Source organism: Ambystoma mexicanum, chromosome 13, assembly GCF_040938575.1.
Source record: "Ambystoma mexicanum isolate Mex_15411 chromosome 13, UKY_AmexF1_1, whole genome shotgun sequence".
Taxonomy (NCBI): Eukaryota; Metazoa; Chordata; class Amphibia; order Caudata; family Ambystomatidae; genus Ambystoma; species Ambystoma mexicanum.
The window spans coordinates 502407474-502425634 of NC_090938.1; the positions used below are offsets into that span (position 1 = coordinate 502407474).

An 18161-nucleotide genomic window follows, 5' to 3' on the forward strand; every position below is an offset into this window, starting at 1 on the left:
TTTCACCTACAGCTGAGCAGCGCCACGAACAACGAGCAGTGATAGCCCCCAATTTTCTGTGCCCGTGCTTCAAAATTCATGTTCTCATGGATGCGTTGACACAGATGTTGCAAAGTAAGAATGTATGTTCATTTTGAGTGAAGGTCACCAGCTTTGAATTTTTGCTTGGGAGCTGGGAGGCCCACACATCCCGCGCACAGTATAAGGTTCTATTGTTTTTTGGCCTTGAGAGGCAGAGACCATTCCGAAAGGGATTGAATTGAAGGGGGTGTAATAACGTATGATATGATAAGGTTGCCAATTCCAAAACTGCACCTAGTTACATATATGTTCAGTTTATGAGAAAATGTTGACACGAACAGAGGAGTCTGCATTACGGTCTGTATTACGCCTATAGAATGGAAATGCCGAATATAATGTACGTTTCTCTATAGACGATTTCATAGCAGAACTAATCGAAATAGGAATAGCTGACCGTTACTGCTGGGTGACATTGTACTTGTTCGTTCTGTTTGGCATATTGCAATGAAGTGCTAGTACAACCTTTGTGTGGAGGTCTATCTACCGGGAACATGGGCAGCCCAGCATCAAGACGCATGTAGACCACCACTCGTTTCTCACTGGCTCTATGCTAATAAATCATTACATTGTTTTTGCACCTGGAAATCTTGCCCCAGTTTACGCATTACTTTTAGAGCTCAACATTCTCATTCGCACTATCCTCGGAAGCAAATAGCAGAGTACTTTGATATTCCACGTTGTATTCACTCGGTTCACATTGTGTCACCTCTGCGCTAATAAAGGAAATGATTAATTGTAATAAAGATCGGCTAGTGAGACACTTTTCAATTTTTATCTTTTGCAAACAGGTACATCGTGCCGTTCTGCGATTGTCATCTGTTCCAGACCCCGACCGATGGCTTCTTCAACCGCCAGCTGCAGCTACATGTCAATCACTGGATCTACTTGACCGTATTTTGGGACGACAGACAAGGTCCAATCTGTCCGTACGCGGTACCGGCGATTAAGAGCACCATAACAACCTTTACGGTGGTCTAGTGCCAAGTTGATGCACCAGCCTTGCAATTCTCTGTGCGACCGAAGTGCTTTGTTTTTTTAAAAAACTTTTATTTTTGTCGGCAGAGGTTCACAAGGCACAAACTTCAAGGCAACAAGCATATAAACCAGGCATAGCATAGAACATCATAATGATTACAATATATAGTTCCAACAGTGGTTACAGAGCATCACCAAATAAAGAAGGACACAAAAGAGATCATGGTGCATGGATGGAGACTGGAGACGAGCCAGATCCGGGCGTGTTCACACTTTGATTGTTGAGATACGTATTAAATTCGCTCCAGATGTTCCTGGGGCGAGATTGGACGGGCAGCATAATCAGGTATTCCTCCTCACAGTTCCGTGACCATGTGAGCATACCCAGCCATTTCTGAGAGGCCGGTGGGGAGGAGCGCTTCCAGCTCTGGAGTATACACTTTTTGGCAATCATGCAACTTATATTCAAAAACGTTTTCAGGCGCTTAGTTTCGTCAGTCCTCCAGACCCCAAACAGAACTGCCAAAGGATCGGAGTCAATTACAGTTTCAGTTACTGCACTTAGTGTATTTAGAACACCGTCCCAAAAATCGGACAATTTGTTACAGGTCCAGAACATATGTAAGTGATCAGCATCCACTGCCTTACAACGCGGGCAGAGGTGCACCTCAGAGCGAGCAAACCCCGAAGTCCTGCGGCGAGTGTAATAGAGCCTATTAAGAAGTTTATATTGCATGGCACGAAAACAGAAGTTGAGGGAGACTTTTGGGTGTGACAGCACATATCCTCCCACAATTCATCAGGTATTTCTAGGCCCAGTTCAGCCGACCATCCGTCGCGCGTGCCGAGAGCCGGAGTGGGGATGATGTCTTGTAGGATTTGATACAGTGAAGAGACGACGCCCCGTGCACCGCCCAAGTTAGCGATATATGCTATTGCCGGGGTATCTTGGGGCTCATCAGGAAAGGAGGGCCACATGGTGCGGAACGCGGTACATAGTCTGTAATATTGAAGAGTCTCTAGGGGGGATCTGGTGTGCCCCAGTCTCCAAGTTTGGGGATCTATGAATTTGCCTTCGGGATAGAAGTCGGATAGCGCCCGATACCCTAGTGCACCCCAGTGTCGGGCCAAAGTGGTATCCAGCGTGGGATCCAGGCCAGGGAAGGCCCATACGGGAAGCCATTTGTAATATGGGGAGGGCCCACTTGTCGAGTATAGCAGACATGGCCAGGCATACAGAGTCGCATCAATGGGGTCGATGGGGGAATCAGGTGCATAGTGTCGATGTAGTATTAAGGACATTAAGTTGATACCAGCGGACGCAAGCCGATCCAGTTTGACATGTGGGCGCACTGGGGAGCCAGGGTACCAATGAGTAACATGCTGGGCCTGGGCCGCGATCCAGTATAGTGCTAGGTCCGGAGCAGCAATACCACCCCGTTTGTATGAAAGTGCCATGTCAGTCCACTTCTTGCGCACTGCACCGGAGTGCCGAAGGAATTGTGCACAAAGCGTATGCAATTTAGTGAAATAAGCACTCCCAGGCCATATGGGTATATTGCAAAAGGTGTATAAGGGCTTGGGGAGCAAGATCATTTTAATAAGAGATAGTCGGCCAGCAACGGACAACGGAAGAGTGTGTCATTGTGAAATTTTGGTCTCAACTGTTCGTGCTACAGCTGAGTAATTATCGGCAAGCAAGGTGGGCTTAGTGAGGGATATCTGCACCTCAAGGTATCTAACACCCTCAGGGGCCCAACGCAGGGGATACTGGGTGGTGGGCTGTAGGGTAGCTTTAGTGAGCGGGAAGATCTCCGATTTGGAGTAGTTAATCGTAAATCCGGAGTGGGTGCCGACGCGGGTGATGTCTCTCAGTATGGGTTCTAGGTGGGTTGTGGGATCTCTGACGTATAGTAGGACATCGTCAGCATATAGAGATATTATTTCAGGATTGTCAACCAGTCTTATTCCTTTACGCGAGTGTCGTGCACGGACAAAGTCCGCCATTGGTTCTATCACCAAAGCGAAAAGGATCGGGGAGAAGGGGCAACCTTGTCTGGTGCCTCTGAATAGCGTGAACATCTCAGATGTTAGTGAGTTAACTCGTACTCGTGCAACAGGGGAAGTGTGTAATAGTTTAATGAACCCTATCATGTTTGGGCCAATGCCCATTGTTTCGAGGACAAGCCACATGTATTTCCAAGAGACCATATCGAAGGCCTTCTGAGCGTCCAATGTAACCGCTACGGCCTGGACGTCTTGATCTATACGGGACATGACATTGAACAATCTCCTGATATTATGGGAGGTAGACCTGCCAGGAACAAAGCCTGCTTGGTCTTCTTGTACCAAGTGCGTCATAATAGGCAGAAAGTTATTAGCAATGATCTTAGCAAAGATCTTTGTGTCGAGGTTAATGAGGGAGAGAGGTCTATAGGACCCGCACTCGTCATCAGGTTTACCCGGTATGAGCAGCACCATGATGGCCGCTTCCCACATGGAAGGGGGAAGGATAGAGGCACGGAGTGCCTCACTCCAGACTTCCAACAGCTGGGGGGCCAGAATAGCTATGTGCTATTGGTAGAAGTCCGCAGTGAGGCCGTCAGGACCCGGCGTCTTGCCTTTAGGTAAGTCTGAGATAGCCGTTACTATCTCGTCTAGCGTAAACGGGGCGTCCAACTGGTCCCAGGTCTGTGGGGAAATTTCCGTAGTGGGGATCTGGTCGAGGAGCTCTCGCATATGTTGCTCGTGTGCTCTACGGGCTGGGAGTAAAGGGATCTATAGAACTCAGTAAATATATCCAGTATTTGTTGGTCCGCCCATTGGGCGTCATCATGTCGATCTTTGATGGAAGTGATCTGCGTTCAGCCCAATTCCCCCCTCACAAGTGTCGCAAGCGTTTTCCCGGGTCTGTCTCCCTCTCCATATTTCCTGGCAGCCTGCGGGTGGCTGAAGTAATGAACTTCGCTGGTAGCTAGTGTGTTAAATACTTGGAGTTCATTCGAGATTTGGGCAAGAATGGTGGGGTCAGTACCGGTGGAGCAACATTGCTCCAGTCTTTTCAGTTGGGCCTCAGATCGCCCAAGAACGGCTCTAATGGCTTTTAACACCCCAGCCTCCCGAGAGATAGACATACCCCTAATGTAAGCCTTAAAGGCCTCCCATCTAACCGTGGCAGACGTGTCCTGAAGAGAGTTAAGTTCCAAGAATGACTCAATGTCAGCTAGTATCTCAGACTTAAACACAATGGGCCTCATTACGGTTCGAATGGTAGCCGTGCCTGCATTACAGGCACGACTACCGCCGAACTCGCATCCGTCACCGTCACCCGCGACTGGGCACTTACCGGCCCATTACGAGTTGAATGGACCGGTAAGTGCCCATTCGCGGGTGGCGGTAATGCCGTGCTCCTCATCCCCATTCTGCCCCATAGGGCAGAATGGGGATGGGAGAGGGAGCAAACAACGGGCCATTACGATATGGCCCGTTGTTTGCTCCCTCTTCCCCTCGCGGGACCCGGTAAGCACGCCTGGTTTTCCCAGGCATGCTTACCGTGTCCCGCGAGGGGACCTCGTAATGTGGCGGAATGGGTTGAATGGCGCCGTCACCTTTTACAGCGCCGTTTAACCCGTTCCGCCAGGGTCGTAATGAGGCCCAATGTCTTTTAGGGCTTCGGACTTAAAGCGCCAGGTGCAGAGTGTTGGAATGGGAATTCCCAGTCCTAAGGACAGTGTAATTGGAGCGTGATCCGAAAATGTGTGGGGCAAAATGCATGTATCCTCCACCCTCCCCATGACCTCCTTAGAGACCAAGACAAATCTATCCTGGACGAGCTATCGTGTACAGATGAATAGTAGGTGTATTCCTGCTGCTGGGGGTGAAGTGTTCTCCAGGCGTCACAGATGTTGAGCGCATGTGGCCATGCAGCCTGCGCGCCGCACCAGACAGACCTCTGTCAGTTCTGTCCAGGACAGTGTCCAGAATAAGGTTCAGACTCTCCCCCCCCCCCATATAATCTGCACCCAGCAGTATGGTAGTTACAGTGTCAAAGAATTCCGGAGAATCTACGTTGGGACAGTAAGTATTAACCAGCAGATACTCTTTATTGACCAGTGTACAGTGTAGTATGACATAACGACCTTCAGGGTCGATGTAGCTTTTATGCAGCACCAACTTAATTGATTTGTGGATCATCGCGAGAACGCCCCTAGATTGTGTGGAATAGGAGGTAACGAATCTGGCAGAACCCAATGACGGGGCAACAGCCCTCGGGATGAGTCCGTTGGAATGTGTCTCTTGTAGAAGCAGTATCTTGCAATTGTGTCTGTTGGCATAGGTCACGATCTTACGTGCCTTAGTGCGATTGCTCAGCCCCCGAATATTCCAGGACATTATGACAGTAGCCATTTCAGAGGTAGGCATCTACACACACAGTACCCATATTTCAGTGAACATCCCAGATCCAGTGATGGTATAAGCTCCCAGAGTTGGAACAGCAAGTGGGCATGTGGCCCTTCAGTATGCGCGCCGCGAAACCTCGTGTGCCTTTTTGAAAAACCACCCCTTTCCCACCCCCAACCTCACCACTAACCATGGATCAGCAATGTAAATATCGCACACCCTTAACTGCGCGCAGTTGGGCCGTCCCCAACCTGGCCCAAACTGCCCTGAGGCCCAACTGGGGCAACACGTACCAAAGGTTTGAAAAAAAACAGTGCAATCGCAATGGGGTGCGCCGTTGCCATGCGCTAGCAAGCTTGGAGCCAAATGGCTCTGTTGCAAAACGAAAGTGGTGGTGGACACATGACGCAGGCCCTGCCCACGGAGCGGGTAATCGGGGACTGCGCACGAGCCCCTGCAGTTCCGAAACAAACCAAGATAGTTTCAACAGTCAAATAGTGTTCATCCCTATGTCCCATATAGGGGGAACGGGGCTTATCGCAGAGAGATTAAAGACCTGCATTTGAACAACAGGGAGACAGAAATTGCGGTAGGACAACAAAACCATGCAAGATTAGCTCTGTGGAGTGCCTCACTAACACGCCAATAAGGATGTGCACATTAACGCTGTAGCTCGTAAGAACTGCAGAGACGTGATTCATCGCAGGCGCAAGCAGCACCCGGTGAGAGGTCCAGCTCCCAAGCAAGCGCAACCCCATAATGGCCGGCGGTGTAAATCATCCCAATGTAATCAGCCTTAAAGGGCATGCCATGAGCCAGCGTGCCCTGAGTGGGGCGCGCCACCTTAGTTAGCAGATTGCGTGGACGACCTCGGAACCAGCCACCACCCCCCAGATCGACCAAGGATACAGGGTGAGTGCTCAGACCCAGGTAGGGGGAGAGGTGAATGGCCAACGCTGACATTTTGTGGTCCACACCCGCCCCAGGCGCGCGCTGCTGGGAGCCAGAACGTTACAGTGAACAGAGCAACCTTACCAGTAACGCATTGCAGATTAAGTTAACAAGTTCAATAAATGTCTACAATCCGTGCCATTCGTGATCAATTATCAACACAGCCGTCTCCAGGGCCCTGAAGCGGTATTTGCATCTCGATGAATTTCACAGCCTCATCAGGGACGGTGAAAAAGTACAGTTTGCCCTTATGGGTGAGTTTGAGCCGTGCAGGGAATAAGATGGCATATGGGACATTGCGTTCCCTGAGCATTTTCTTAATGCCGAGGAATTGACGTCTCTCCTGCTGCACCGCCACCGAAAAGTCTGGGAAGATTCTGATAGTGTGAGACTCCAGCTGCAGCTCCCCCTTCTCCCGTGACAGGCGAAGGATGAGGTCCCTGTCACGATAATTAAGAATCTTGATTATAATAGGACTGGGGCTATCGCCAGGTCTGGATCGTGGGGAAAGGGCCCGGTGAGCCCGCTCCACCGTGAAATAAGGGGAGAGGTTCGGATCACCCAGCAAGTCCTCGAGTAGTTGTTCGACTGGGTCCTCCATGCGCCCCTTAAGGGCAGTTTCAGGGACCCCAATGATGCGAAGGTTGTTTCTACGGGAGCGGGACTCCACGTCATCGCATTTTGCCTTAACGCTCTTCATGTCGCGTGATAAGGTGGCCACAGTGTCCTGAAGTGCGTGTATCGCAACTTCATTGGTGGAGATCCGGTTTTCGGCTTCAGTAATTCTAGATCCAGCCTGGTCAACACGGGTTTTGAGTGAGGCAACGTTCGCATTAATGTCATCAAGCTTCTCGTGAAAGGAGGCAAATTTTTAGCCATTGATTCCATCATGGCAGTGAGGTCTGGCGCCGCCACCCCCGGATTAGGGCCGTTGTGAAGTTCTTCCTGTGGGGGCGACGTGTGGCCCACCTCAGGCCGAGGGACCGTCTTAGTAAATTTGTCCATGGCACCCCCTTTAGCAGATCCTTTGGAGCGACTCGACATGGCCGGAACCAGAGGGGGAGGTAATCAGATGAAGGGAGCAGGCTCTGGTGGCGTTAGGGGCTGCCACAGGCTCGACGAGAGCAGCCCGGCAAGCTGAGACCACAGCCCCCCTCGGTCGGTCCAGCTAGTGAGTCAGGTATTGAGGAGGCCCTGTGCACCGGAAGTCTAAATATATAGCTCAGCCAAGTATGTGGCCAGATGGATCATCACATTCTCTATTGCGGTTCCCTCGGGGATCGGTGTCAAATCCGGGGAGGTTGCACTTGGCAGATGAAAGCCAAAACCTACTGGCTTTGCCAATATTTTTAAATTTCAGTTATCTTGTTTAGCAAGAAACTCAACTAGCAAAGATTTCTCACACTTCCACTGATATGACTGCAGAAGAACAATCATGCAAAGTGGTACTTTTACAAAAGCATATGGCAAGAGCAAAGCGACAATGTGCTGGGTAATAATTCATTATTATCTGCTTCTGTCTTATTCTGGGTCTGTTTGGGACATGGAAGCTATGGTGAGGGACGCAGCGACAATGTGCAGTGTAATAATACATTATAATCTGGTTCCGTCTTATTCTGGGTCTGTTTGGGACAGGGCAGCTATGGTGAGGGACACAGCGACAATGTGCGGGGTGATAATACATTATTATCTGGTTCTGTCTTATTCTGGGTCTGTTTGGGACAGGGCAGCTATGGTGAGGGACACAGCGACAATGTGCGGGGTGATAATACATTATTATCTGGTTCTGTCTTAATCTGGGTCTGTTTGGGACATGGCAGCTATGGTGAGGGATACAGCGACAATGTGCGGGGTGATAATACATTATTATGTGGTTCCGTCTTATTCTGGGTCTATTTGGGATAGGGCAGGTATGGTGAGGGACACAGTAATGTGCGGGGTAATAATACATTATTAGAACACCCTAGCGTGTGTTCCGTGAAGCGGATTGGTCAATCTGCGGGCTATACGCACTGGTATAGCCCGCAGATTGATTACAGCCCTTAGTTCGGACCGAAAGGAGTTGCAGGGCTGAAAGGAGTTGCAGAGCTGTGGGCGTGCGGGGAAGCATACAGATGTGGACGTTGGTTTGCATGTGTATTCCGGAACAGAAAGAGTGAACTTTCCGTTCTGAAATACACGTTCCTAGACCAACGTGTCCATCTAGGCTGACAAAAATGAAAGCAAAGGAAACGCTTTCACAGCCACAGTCACGGATATGAAAAAGAAAATGAAAGCAAAGGAAACCCTTTCACAGCGTTTGAAATGGAAAAGGGGATGACGTGAGTTGCACGGTAACAGGGAACGTATGGAACACTTTATATTCAGCAAGGAAATGAGAGTAAATGTTGCAGGCACTTCTGAATGTGCAGTAAGTAAATGTAGTGGCTTTAAATAGAATGTATGTACACGTGGAAGTTTATTAACTTGCATGTTTGTGTAGAGGAACTAGTGCCTAACATTTGTGTGGGGGGGCATCACAACTGAAGTAAACCTAATTGGAACAGGTGGCAGGCACACCCACTCATGATTCTTCTTCCACCCTGGCATCTTCCACCACCCTATAAAAACAATTAAACATGTTTAATTGAAGTATAAAAAATGTCTTGCAACATTTATTTACGATTTTGAAATTGTTTGTACTTCAATTAAAACCTGTCTCATTTATTCAACTTTAATTAAACAGTGAGGGTGTTGTAATAGCTCTATAGACCAGCAGCGAGGGCCGTACCGGGCGTTATGGTCTCTCAGACCTCGTTAAAGGCCTTCGCAAATAAGTCGGTCTTCAGGGCCCATAACGTCCGGTACGGCCCTCGCTGCATGTCTATAAAGCTATATTATCTGGATCTGTCTTATTCTGGGTCTGTTTGGGACAGGACAGCTATGGTGAGGGACACAGCGACAATGTGCGGGGTAATAATACACTATTATCTGGTTCTGTCTAGTTCTGGGTCTGTCTGGGACATGGCAGCTATGGTGAGGGACACAGCGACAATGTGCGGGGTAATAATACACTATTATCTGGTTCTGTCTTATTCTGGGTCTGTCTGGGACAGGACAGCTATGGTGAGGGACACAGCGACAATGTGCGGGGTATTAATACACTATTATCTGGTTCTGTCTAATTCTGGGTCTGTCTGGGACATGGCAGCTATGGTGAGGGACACAGCGATAATGTGCGGGGTAATAATACACTATTATCTGGTTCTGTCTAATTCTGGGTCTGTCTGGGACATGGCAGCTATGGTGAGGGACACAGCAACAAGGTGCGGGGTAATAATACACTATTATCTGGTTCTGTCTAATTCTGGGTCTGTCTGGGACATGGCAGCTATGGTGAGGGACACAGCGACAAGGTGCGGGGTAATAATACACTATTATCTGGTCTGTTTCTGTCTAATTCTGGGTCTGTCTGGGACATGGCAGCTATGGTGAGGGACACAGCGACAATGTGCGAGGTATTAATACACTATTATCTGGTTCTGTCTTATTCTGGGTCTGTTTGGGACATGGCAGCTATCATTTGAAGCATACAGCCACTTTTGCTTCAAGAATAGGGGACACAAAGGAATAGAGCAGTACATCAAACATGTCATTTCCTGAAAATCCATGTAGTTGAATCGGGCTAGTTTAAAATTCCTTTTCGAACACCCTGGTTGCTCCCTTTCATTTCACTGATCATCTGACATGCCTGGTGACACATGTCAAGACCTCTGCCAGGAGTGCTGAAAACAAAAGTCAGTAACCTTAGTTGGGTGAGCTTGGTGCTGTTAAAATAGCACAGGCAAAATAACCCTACATAAAAAGCAAGTGGTAAAAGGGGTTACCTTTTACATTGCAAGTAGTGTAAATCGCAATAATGAAGATAAAAGAAGGTAAAATAAAATGAGCATCGAGACATCTTTATTAAATAGACCATTGTTTGTAAAGCATTGCAAAAAAACAAGTACGTATGCTTTCTTGCTGCTTCTGACTTTTTGTAATGTTTGCAACTTTAATCTGTCCCTGGTATAGGGGGCCTGGGGTGCGCCAGCCTGTGTTTTCAATTGTATTGTGTTGTATTGTATTTGCTGGCTAAAACGTCACTGTGAGACCTGTGCTAATGCTTGTGTTATCTACCTGATCTAGGAAGGACTGTCTTCATATTGCAAGGCCTATCTGGATGTGTTCTGAATTGCTTTCAGCTGTATTTCCTCCAGACAAGTTGCAGGAATTGAACCCCTTAAGTACTAAGGACGAGTATGCTCGCCCTTTTCCCATAGACTTGATTACAGCTCAGCAGTTAAGGGATTTTGCATGGTGACTGGTAGAGGTGGGGGAATATTTAAATAGGTTAAAAAGGGGGGGTCTCGGAAAGCTGAGAATTTTGTTGAGGGGAGAAAAAGATTAGAGGGGTAAACAAAGAAGTGGGCTTGCCAAGTAGTCCAGTTTGCTGAGCACAGGAGAAGAGATACAGGTTTCAGTTGAATGGTGTGGGATGATTTTTCTAATGTTTAGGAGCTTGTATCTGGCTGTAGTGACAAAGTGGAAGAGTTTCAGTTCACTGCCAAAAGACAAATGCAAGGTTTTGAGACATGGTTGAGTGCACACACTACAGAGCAACCAAATGTCCCATGGCCATGTGCGAGAAGATCATCCAATCTGTTTTATTCCATTTTGGGATTTGTAGTTTATTCTTTCCCATTTGAAATTTAGGAAAACTACCAGTGCCAAAATGTCAAGCTGAAACAAGACTGGGTGGGTTTCTCACACATAGCCACGGGAAACCTGAGTGCTCTGAAAAAAGGAAGCAGGCCATTCACATGGGGGTGCTCTAAAAGTGTAGGTTTTAAAAAGAGTTTGCTACAACCAACAAGTGCCAACCAAAAAATTGTAACCCTAGGTCTGGGGTAAAGAAAGATAATTCCCCACCCTTGTTTTGGTACTTCTGGGTATATTGCCAGACTTTCCAAGCCAAGTGGTAAAAGAGGCAGAGCAGTCAAAGCTATACTCTCCAGGAAGGAGAAGGGTTGTGAAAAGGTACTGTGCAACATGCATTAACAAACAGTAAGTGAAAGTTGTGACTATTTCCAAGATGTCATCACTGCTTCCGAAGGGGGAGCCCCTTCACATGAGGCCAGGGTGGTGTGGCCGCTATCCGATAGTTCCCCTGGGGGTGGTACTCTTAGTGAGTGGATCTCATGGGAGAGAAAACACCCTTTGGTACCAGTGACGACCAACTAGAGAAAATGCAGTATTACCACCCAACACATGACGCTGGTGTACCTTTCCACAGTTACCCCACCTTTCCTTCCTCTCCAATAGAGAACGTTGAAACCAGGAGGAAGAGGCGTAGTGAGGTACCACCCCAATACACAGTATTGAGATGAGGAAGAGGACTAGTGAGTTACCATCCCAATACTCACCTAGTACTGGGACTGAGACAAGCAGGGAATGCGGAGCAATACTGAGTCCACACTGGAACCACGGTCAGTAGTTTAGTGGTTCATGCTCCATGATTGGCGAGAGCAAGATAAAAACCAGCGATGGACTTACCACAGGGTCAAACCCTCCCAGGTGGAACCGTGAGAACAAAAGCAAGCCCGACGAGCAGAGGGGCACTGACCAGGATGTGATGCAGAGGAGAGGAGAATCTGGGGCTATTCCAGGATGGAAGGACCGCACAGCCCCAAAGGGGAACAAGGATCCAGGCGTCCCAGAGACCGGGGTACCGCAGAGGCGAACAAGCATGCCGGCCCCAAACAGAAGAGCTCTGCGGAGCCGCCGAAGGGTTAGAGAAGCTCCAGAAAGGTACCGCAGGACTGCAAGTGAGACCAGCCGCCTCAAGGGAGACAGCACTCGCATATGCCACGCAACAGGATACACGAGAAGTCACAGGGGCTTGGAAACCTTAAGGAGGAAATTGCGAACGTCAGAAAGGCGAGTCTGGGACCCGCACCCAAACAGTGCATGGAGATGTAGTAAGGCTTGACAGGAGAGAGAACCAAATCTGCAAAAAGTAAGGCGAGTCTGGGACTCGCACCCAAATCATACAGGAAGTTGTATTACGGCTTGACTGGAAAGTGAACCAGGTCTACAGCTTGGAGGAGCATCCAGGCAATGCTGGCACAGTGCATCACTTGGTGAGAAGAAACCAGGTCTGCTCCTAAGGGTCAGGGACCCATATGGCCTCGAGAGAGCATACAGGCAATGGTTGTACAGTGCATCGCTTGGTGAAAACAGAACAAGGTCCGCACCAAAGGGTCAGGGACCCACCTAGCTTGGAGAGAGCACCCAGGCAAAGCTTTGAAGGACAGTAGCTGGCGAGGAAACGCCCACGCTACCAACCAGGGTTTGGGACCCCACAGAATGGATTAGTAAGCCTAAGGAAGGCTGTAGAAACACAGACATTTCTCAGACAGCCAAGGAGTGGCTGGAGTTAGATGAAAAATCCGACGCAAACAGCCTTTTGTCCAGGGGAAGTGAGACCCCTCTGGATCTAGAAGACACCTTTTTTTTGTTTATTTTGCTCAGTGTGTAAGGGACAGAGTCAGGATTTCGACACTGGAAAGTGGAACTTTTACTTTGGACATTCTGACACGAGTTATTTCCGTTGAGAAAGGGAAACCCCTCTTAGAGCTAGAGAACGTTAGGGTGTTCTTTTCAGTTTATATGTTTAAATAAACGTTTGTAGCCAATGCCATGACCCTTCCGTGTTAGAGTCTTACTTCTGCACCCTTACAACGTCCACACATTATATCTGTCAAATGATATGCGTGAAACTGGCTTTAGTAGAAATGAAATGTAGTTTGTTACATGCGAGTAACTTTTCCTTTTAAATAGTGCCTTGAATTTGGTGGCTTAAGCAGAAGTCACTAGGAAAGGTCAATGGCTCAGTCTTGAATACATAAAATGGTGTGTAGGTTTAGGGTCATTAGAAATGTATAAAACCTAGACTTTTCTATGGGGGGAAAATCAATCATACAGTGCCACGGTTATGGCAAAGCACAGCTGTCAAACTAGTGGCAGTGCCTGTACCAGTCGCAGTTGGTTTCTAGTTTGCAGCCAATGGTTTCCTAGGAGAGAAATGTAGTTCAGTGTGACAAAGGCCAGCAGCGAGCCTTCAGCTGGAAGGAAAAGGAGCTGTCAGAGTCATGGACCAGGTGTGAAGGTGCAGAAAGCGCAGGCAGCAGCAGCCCTGGCCAGAAAGGATGGCACAGGGGCAGTAGAGGATATTGCTGGACTGATAAAAGAAGAACCTCATGCTTGTGATCAGGCAGATACACCCATAGCCGAGGCAGCAGTATTGGTGGACCAAGCGGTGCGGTTCCAAAGCAGGCCTGATGCTTCTTAGGAAGGAGCAGATTGTGGATGCTATCTGCTGCCGGGTCTTTGAATAAGATTCTGAGTTCTTGACAAACAGGACTGTAAAGAGTCTATCAAGTGCAATTGAGATGAGTCTCTTGAGTCCAACTCGACTCTGCCTGCCAAGTCAAGGGAAAGGAGCTTGAGTGTCGTTCCCTCTGGTCCTGGAGTGAGGTCTGGAGTGTGGGGGTTCCAGCAGAATTTCGCTGTCTGATTGTAGACAGGAGCACAGCCTTTGCCTTCCTTTGCCAATTCCTTCTTCCAGCTCCTCTGAGCCAAGCCCCTGCAACTGAAAAAGGAGTGGTACAGAGACCCCTATTCATATACAGATCTTGGGGCCTCCAATCAGGGAAAGATTCACCAAGAAATCCCACCACCATAAGACTTTGTACACAATGTGAGAAAAAGGAGCCAGTGCAGTGGCTCGGAACTGAATAGACAAGGGGGTATACAGTCTTCATCTAAAGATTGTTCATCGAAATCCTTTTCATCGAAAAATGGTCAGAGAAAGATGTTTTCATCCAAAAGATCTTTCAAATAACATTTTTTTCTCGAAAATAGATGTATGTATTTTTGGGTGGGGGAAAAGGGTTACATTTAGAACACAGGGTTTTGGGGCGGGGGGCGGGGGGCGGGCCCAGCCACCCCAATATATATATATTTTTTAATGACACTAATGAGTCACAGCGATCTGTCCAGTGCTGAAGTACATTCTAAGTGTATGGAATCAATTTCAGCACCGGACAGCTCCCTCTGACTTGGGTAGTATTTGCAAGTAATTTCAGAATTGGAGACTTTTATTTTATTGAGGATTTGGGGGGGACCCCCCCATTAAAAAATAAAATAAAAGTCTCAAGTGGACTCGCTGACACTGCACAAGTTAGAGGGAGCTGTCCAGTGCTGAATTAGATAGTTACTTTTTGCAATCAACTTCAATACTGGACAGCTCCCTGTAATGTAATACATGTTTCAGCGATTTTACATTCAAAAAATGAAAATTGTTTAAATAACAAAACTCTATCCGATGAAAGGGTTTCTATGTATAAACCCTTCTCACTTTATGTATGGAAATTCTCTGAAACATCTTTCACTAAAAAAGATTAGAAGAAACATCACCTCAATGTAAATTTTTCGAGGAAAAGAAATGTAACCAGACAAGGGCTGTGACAAAATAACAGTTGTTAAGCACACATGCTTACAGATCCTTTGCTCTACTGGTTAGTGCAGCTGCATGCGCCGCTGCAAGATGGCTGCCAGGTGAGCCCTATAAACACCTTCATGCTAAGCAGTAGCTGTGAAAATCCAACACAGCATAATCCATTATAAAAAGAGGAGCTACACCAGGGTAGTGGGAAACCCACTTGGTGTAATGGTTTGGCCGAGAATGGACAATCTACAAGCACGGGGAAGATGGCAGGACCCTGAGAAAGAGGTATGCAGTGATAATGTAGCCATGAAAATGACCTCCACGTGGCGACATTTCTCTAAAAATGCACCCTCTGGACAATCAAACACTTTCCCCAAATATTCTAGGATCAGATTCAGAGGTAATAATATATAATTATACCCCTAGAATATTTGGGGAAAGAATTTTAGGGGCCAGGAAAAAGAAGTTGCCTACCTGGTGACTTTTTCACTGCGGCATTACCACATTGAAGCAAGAAAGAAGGATTGTCACCCTGAGACAAAAACAATAAAAGTAAGCAGGAAAGTGCGCTCTCAAAGAGTGTGCGCACTGCATGGGCCACCGCCAGGCGCTTGAGGGAACCCAGTGTGTGGATCCGGGGCTGAGGAAAGGTCCTGTACTGAGAACATTAGGCCATGAAGTCCCCAAAACCACAGGGAGCATCTCGACATTACCAATTCTGAGGATACCAGGCAGGGCAGGGGCACAGTAGCCAAAGGAGAGTACAGGCTCACAATAGCACCAGTGAGTGATAGTTCACTGTAGGTGTGTGATAAAAGTGTGCTTTGTGCATATCTGGAGAACAGCCTTGCAAGGGCAAGTGACCTTTATGCCTGGCTGGAAGCCATCAACTCGATATTTTCACCCCACATTTCTAGGTCTAATCTTGATCATTAGGGACATGTATTTGTATGCAATGTATGTAATGAGACTAAACAAATACAAAAGAACATTTGCGGGGATCACTGGAAGCGGTATACATTGCTCAGAGGCTCGAACATGAGAGAAAGAAAAAGGTAAATGGTGGGTGCATTCCTACCCATCCGTGCTCTGAACGATCCGTTTTCAGAAGCATGGCATGGCATGGCATGGCATGGCCAAGACAGCATGCCTCCCAGAGCAGAGAGGACGGCCAGGAGACTGAGCCCCTCAATTCTTTAAGCACTGATGAGGCTCACCAATTACCAAACCCTTCGATTTACCAGAAACAACATTACCAGGGATGCACACTCAGTACCATTCCTCCAGGGCCAGGGAGAAGGGCTGCGACCTACGACCCATCCCCTCAATATATACCACTCCTCAGGATATATGCATACAGGAAGCAGAGAGAGCAGCAAACAAGAAGTCAGAAAGAAATGGGGGGACACCTAGAAGGGCCAGTTCCGATTACAATCCGCAGACTCTGCAGTAACCAAAGAATGAGGTTCTTCTGCTGCTCCCCAGGTGAACCCCCTGTGTTCACTGGCTCACAACCCTTTGCTCTCCAACTGACCAACCCACCTCTGCTTTCAGGCTGAACCAGGAGATCTTCTGCTCACCGGTTGACCCATCCACCGCTGCTTAACTCCCCTGCAAGATGCCCATGCTTTATTTATTTATTTATTTATTGGGTGTGCATTAGTAAGGCACTTATACAGCAAATAAATTGTGTTTCAAGGCACTGACAGGGCAGCAGGGAGGGAACATGGGAGTTAGACGCAGACATAACAATGAATATAGAGACGGGCCTACTAGGCCTTGTGAGCATTCAGAATGTGCAAGTGCAGCGAGAGAGAAGGGAAGGGGGGGTGAGTTGGTGAGAGTGGTCAACTGCTAATAAATAGATAAGTGCAGGCCTATGATAGTACAGGCCAGTGGGTCCCAAGGCAAGTGCTGGGGGCAGGCAGAGGATGAAGGCGATTGGGTGTGTGAGGCCAGGTCCCAGGAGGACACATAAGGGCCCTGGTCACCAATCTCAGCAACTGTGGGATTTAGCAGAGGAGGGAGGAGGTGAAAAGGAAAGTCTTGAGGAGCTTCCAGAATGCAGGAGATCCGGCTCAAGATGAAGAGGAAGGGGGAGGCTGTTCCATAGGAGGGAGCCTGCTGAGGAAAGAGATCAACCAACAGCTCGCTGTTTAGCGAAGCGCTTGACAGATCGAGAATTGGTGCCGGAGGAATGTAAGGATCTGGAGGGAGAGCATTTAGTGAGAGCAAGTTGTAGATAGCATGGTCTCAGACCCCCAGGCCCCAGACAGCCTTATGGATGATGCAGAGGGATTTGAATTTGATCCTTACAGCAACCGGGAGCCAGTGGAGATATTTTAGGGCTGGAGAGATTAGGTCCCTGGGCTTGAGGCCAAGGATCCGTCTTGCAGCCCTATTCTGGATTAGTTAGAGGCATCATAGAGAAGAAGACGGTAGATTAAGGAAGAGCCTATTGCAGTAGTCTAGCCTAGAGAGAACCAGCGCTCTAGAGACTTTTGGAGGAAGGTCAGTGATCCACAGGGTTTTGTGGCTGAAACATACTGACAACCCTTCAAGCAGGTGACACATTGAACCCTTGAACATCTTAGAAATGATACCTATTACATGCATCACTGGCTACGCATACAAAATAATAATAGCGCCCATTTACTAACAGAATGTTGCAATGACAAAGGTTTTCCACCATACAGCCTATGCTCCATTGGAACTCATACACACATTCGCTATGAGGCAAAGCTCCTCTGGAAAATAGCAAACTGTGCATCTTAAATGCACCCAACTCCTGCCTTCCACCACTTTAGAGAAAGACTGGAGCGGTAGCCCTGAAATGGCTGAGTGGTAACTACATCGATCTGTGCCCGAATTTAGCTGGGATTCCATATCCTCTATTGCTCCACTCTGTGTTGCACATAGTAGTACCAATATTAAAGTTTGTTTTACATAAATGAACCTAACTCTACATGATGCACTGCAATGCGGGCAGCAGTCAGTCCTGCTCACCTGTGCAGGAACTTCTCGTAGGCCTGGCGGTAGGCAAAGCCAGCACGCCGCACTCGCACATTCTCCAAGAGGCCAAGGTACTCAACTTGGTGCCGGCAGCGCTGCTCGTCAAACAGCTGAGGGGACTTCTTATCATTGGGTTTTATGCAGCGCACGTAGTAGGGTTCCTGGGGATGGAGAGAGATCAACAAGGGGTCAGCCTAAGATCCTTGCATAC

At 48.0% G+C, this 18161-nt stretch overlaps 1 protein-coding gene across 1 annotated transcript in view; it reads right to left on the reverse strand.

Moving 5' to 3' along the window:
• Nucleotides 1-18161, reverse strand: part of MYO1D (myosin ID) — a 780763-nt gene that overhangs the window by 364093 nt on the left and 398509 nt on the right. The window contains exon 15 of the mRNA XM_069634169.1: nucleotides 17945-18111. Within this exon, the coding sequence (XP_069490270.1) occupies nucleotides 17945-18111 (167 nt within the window). The remainder of the gene's footprint in view (nucleotides 1-17944; nucleotides 18112-18161) is intronic.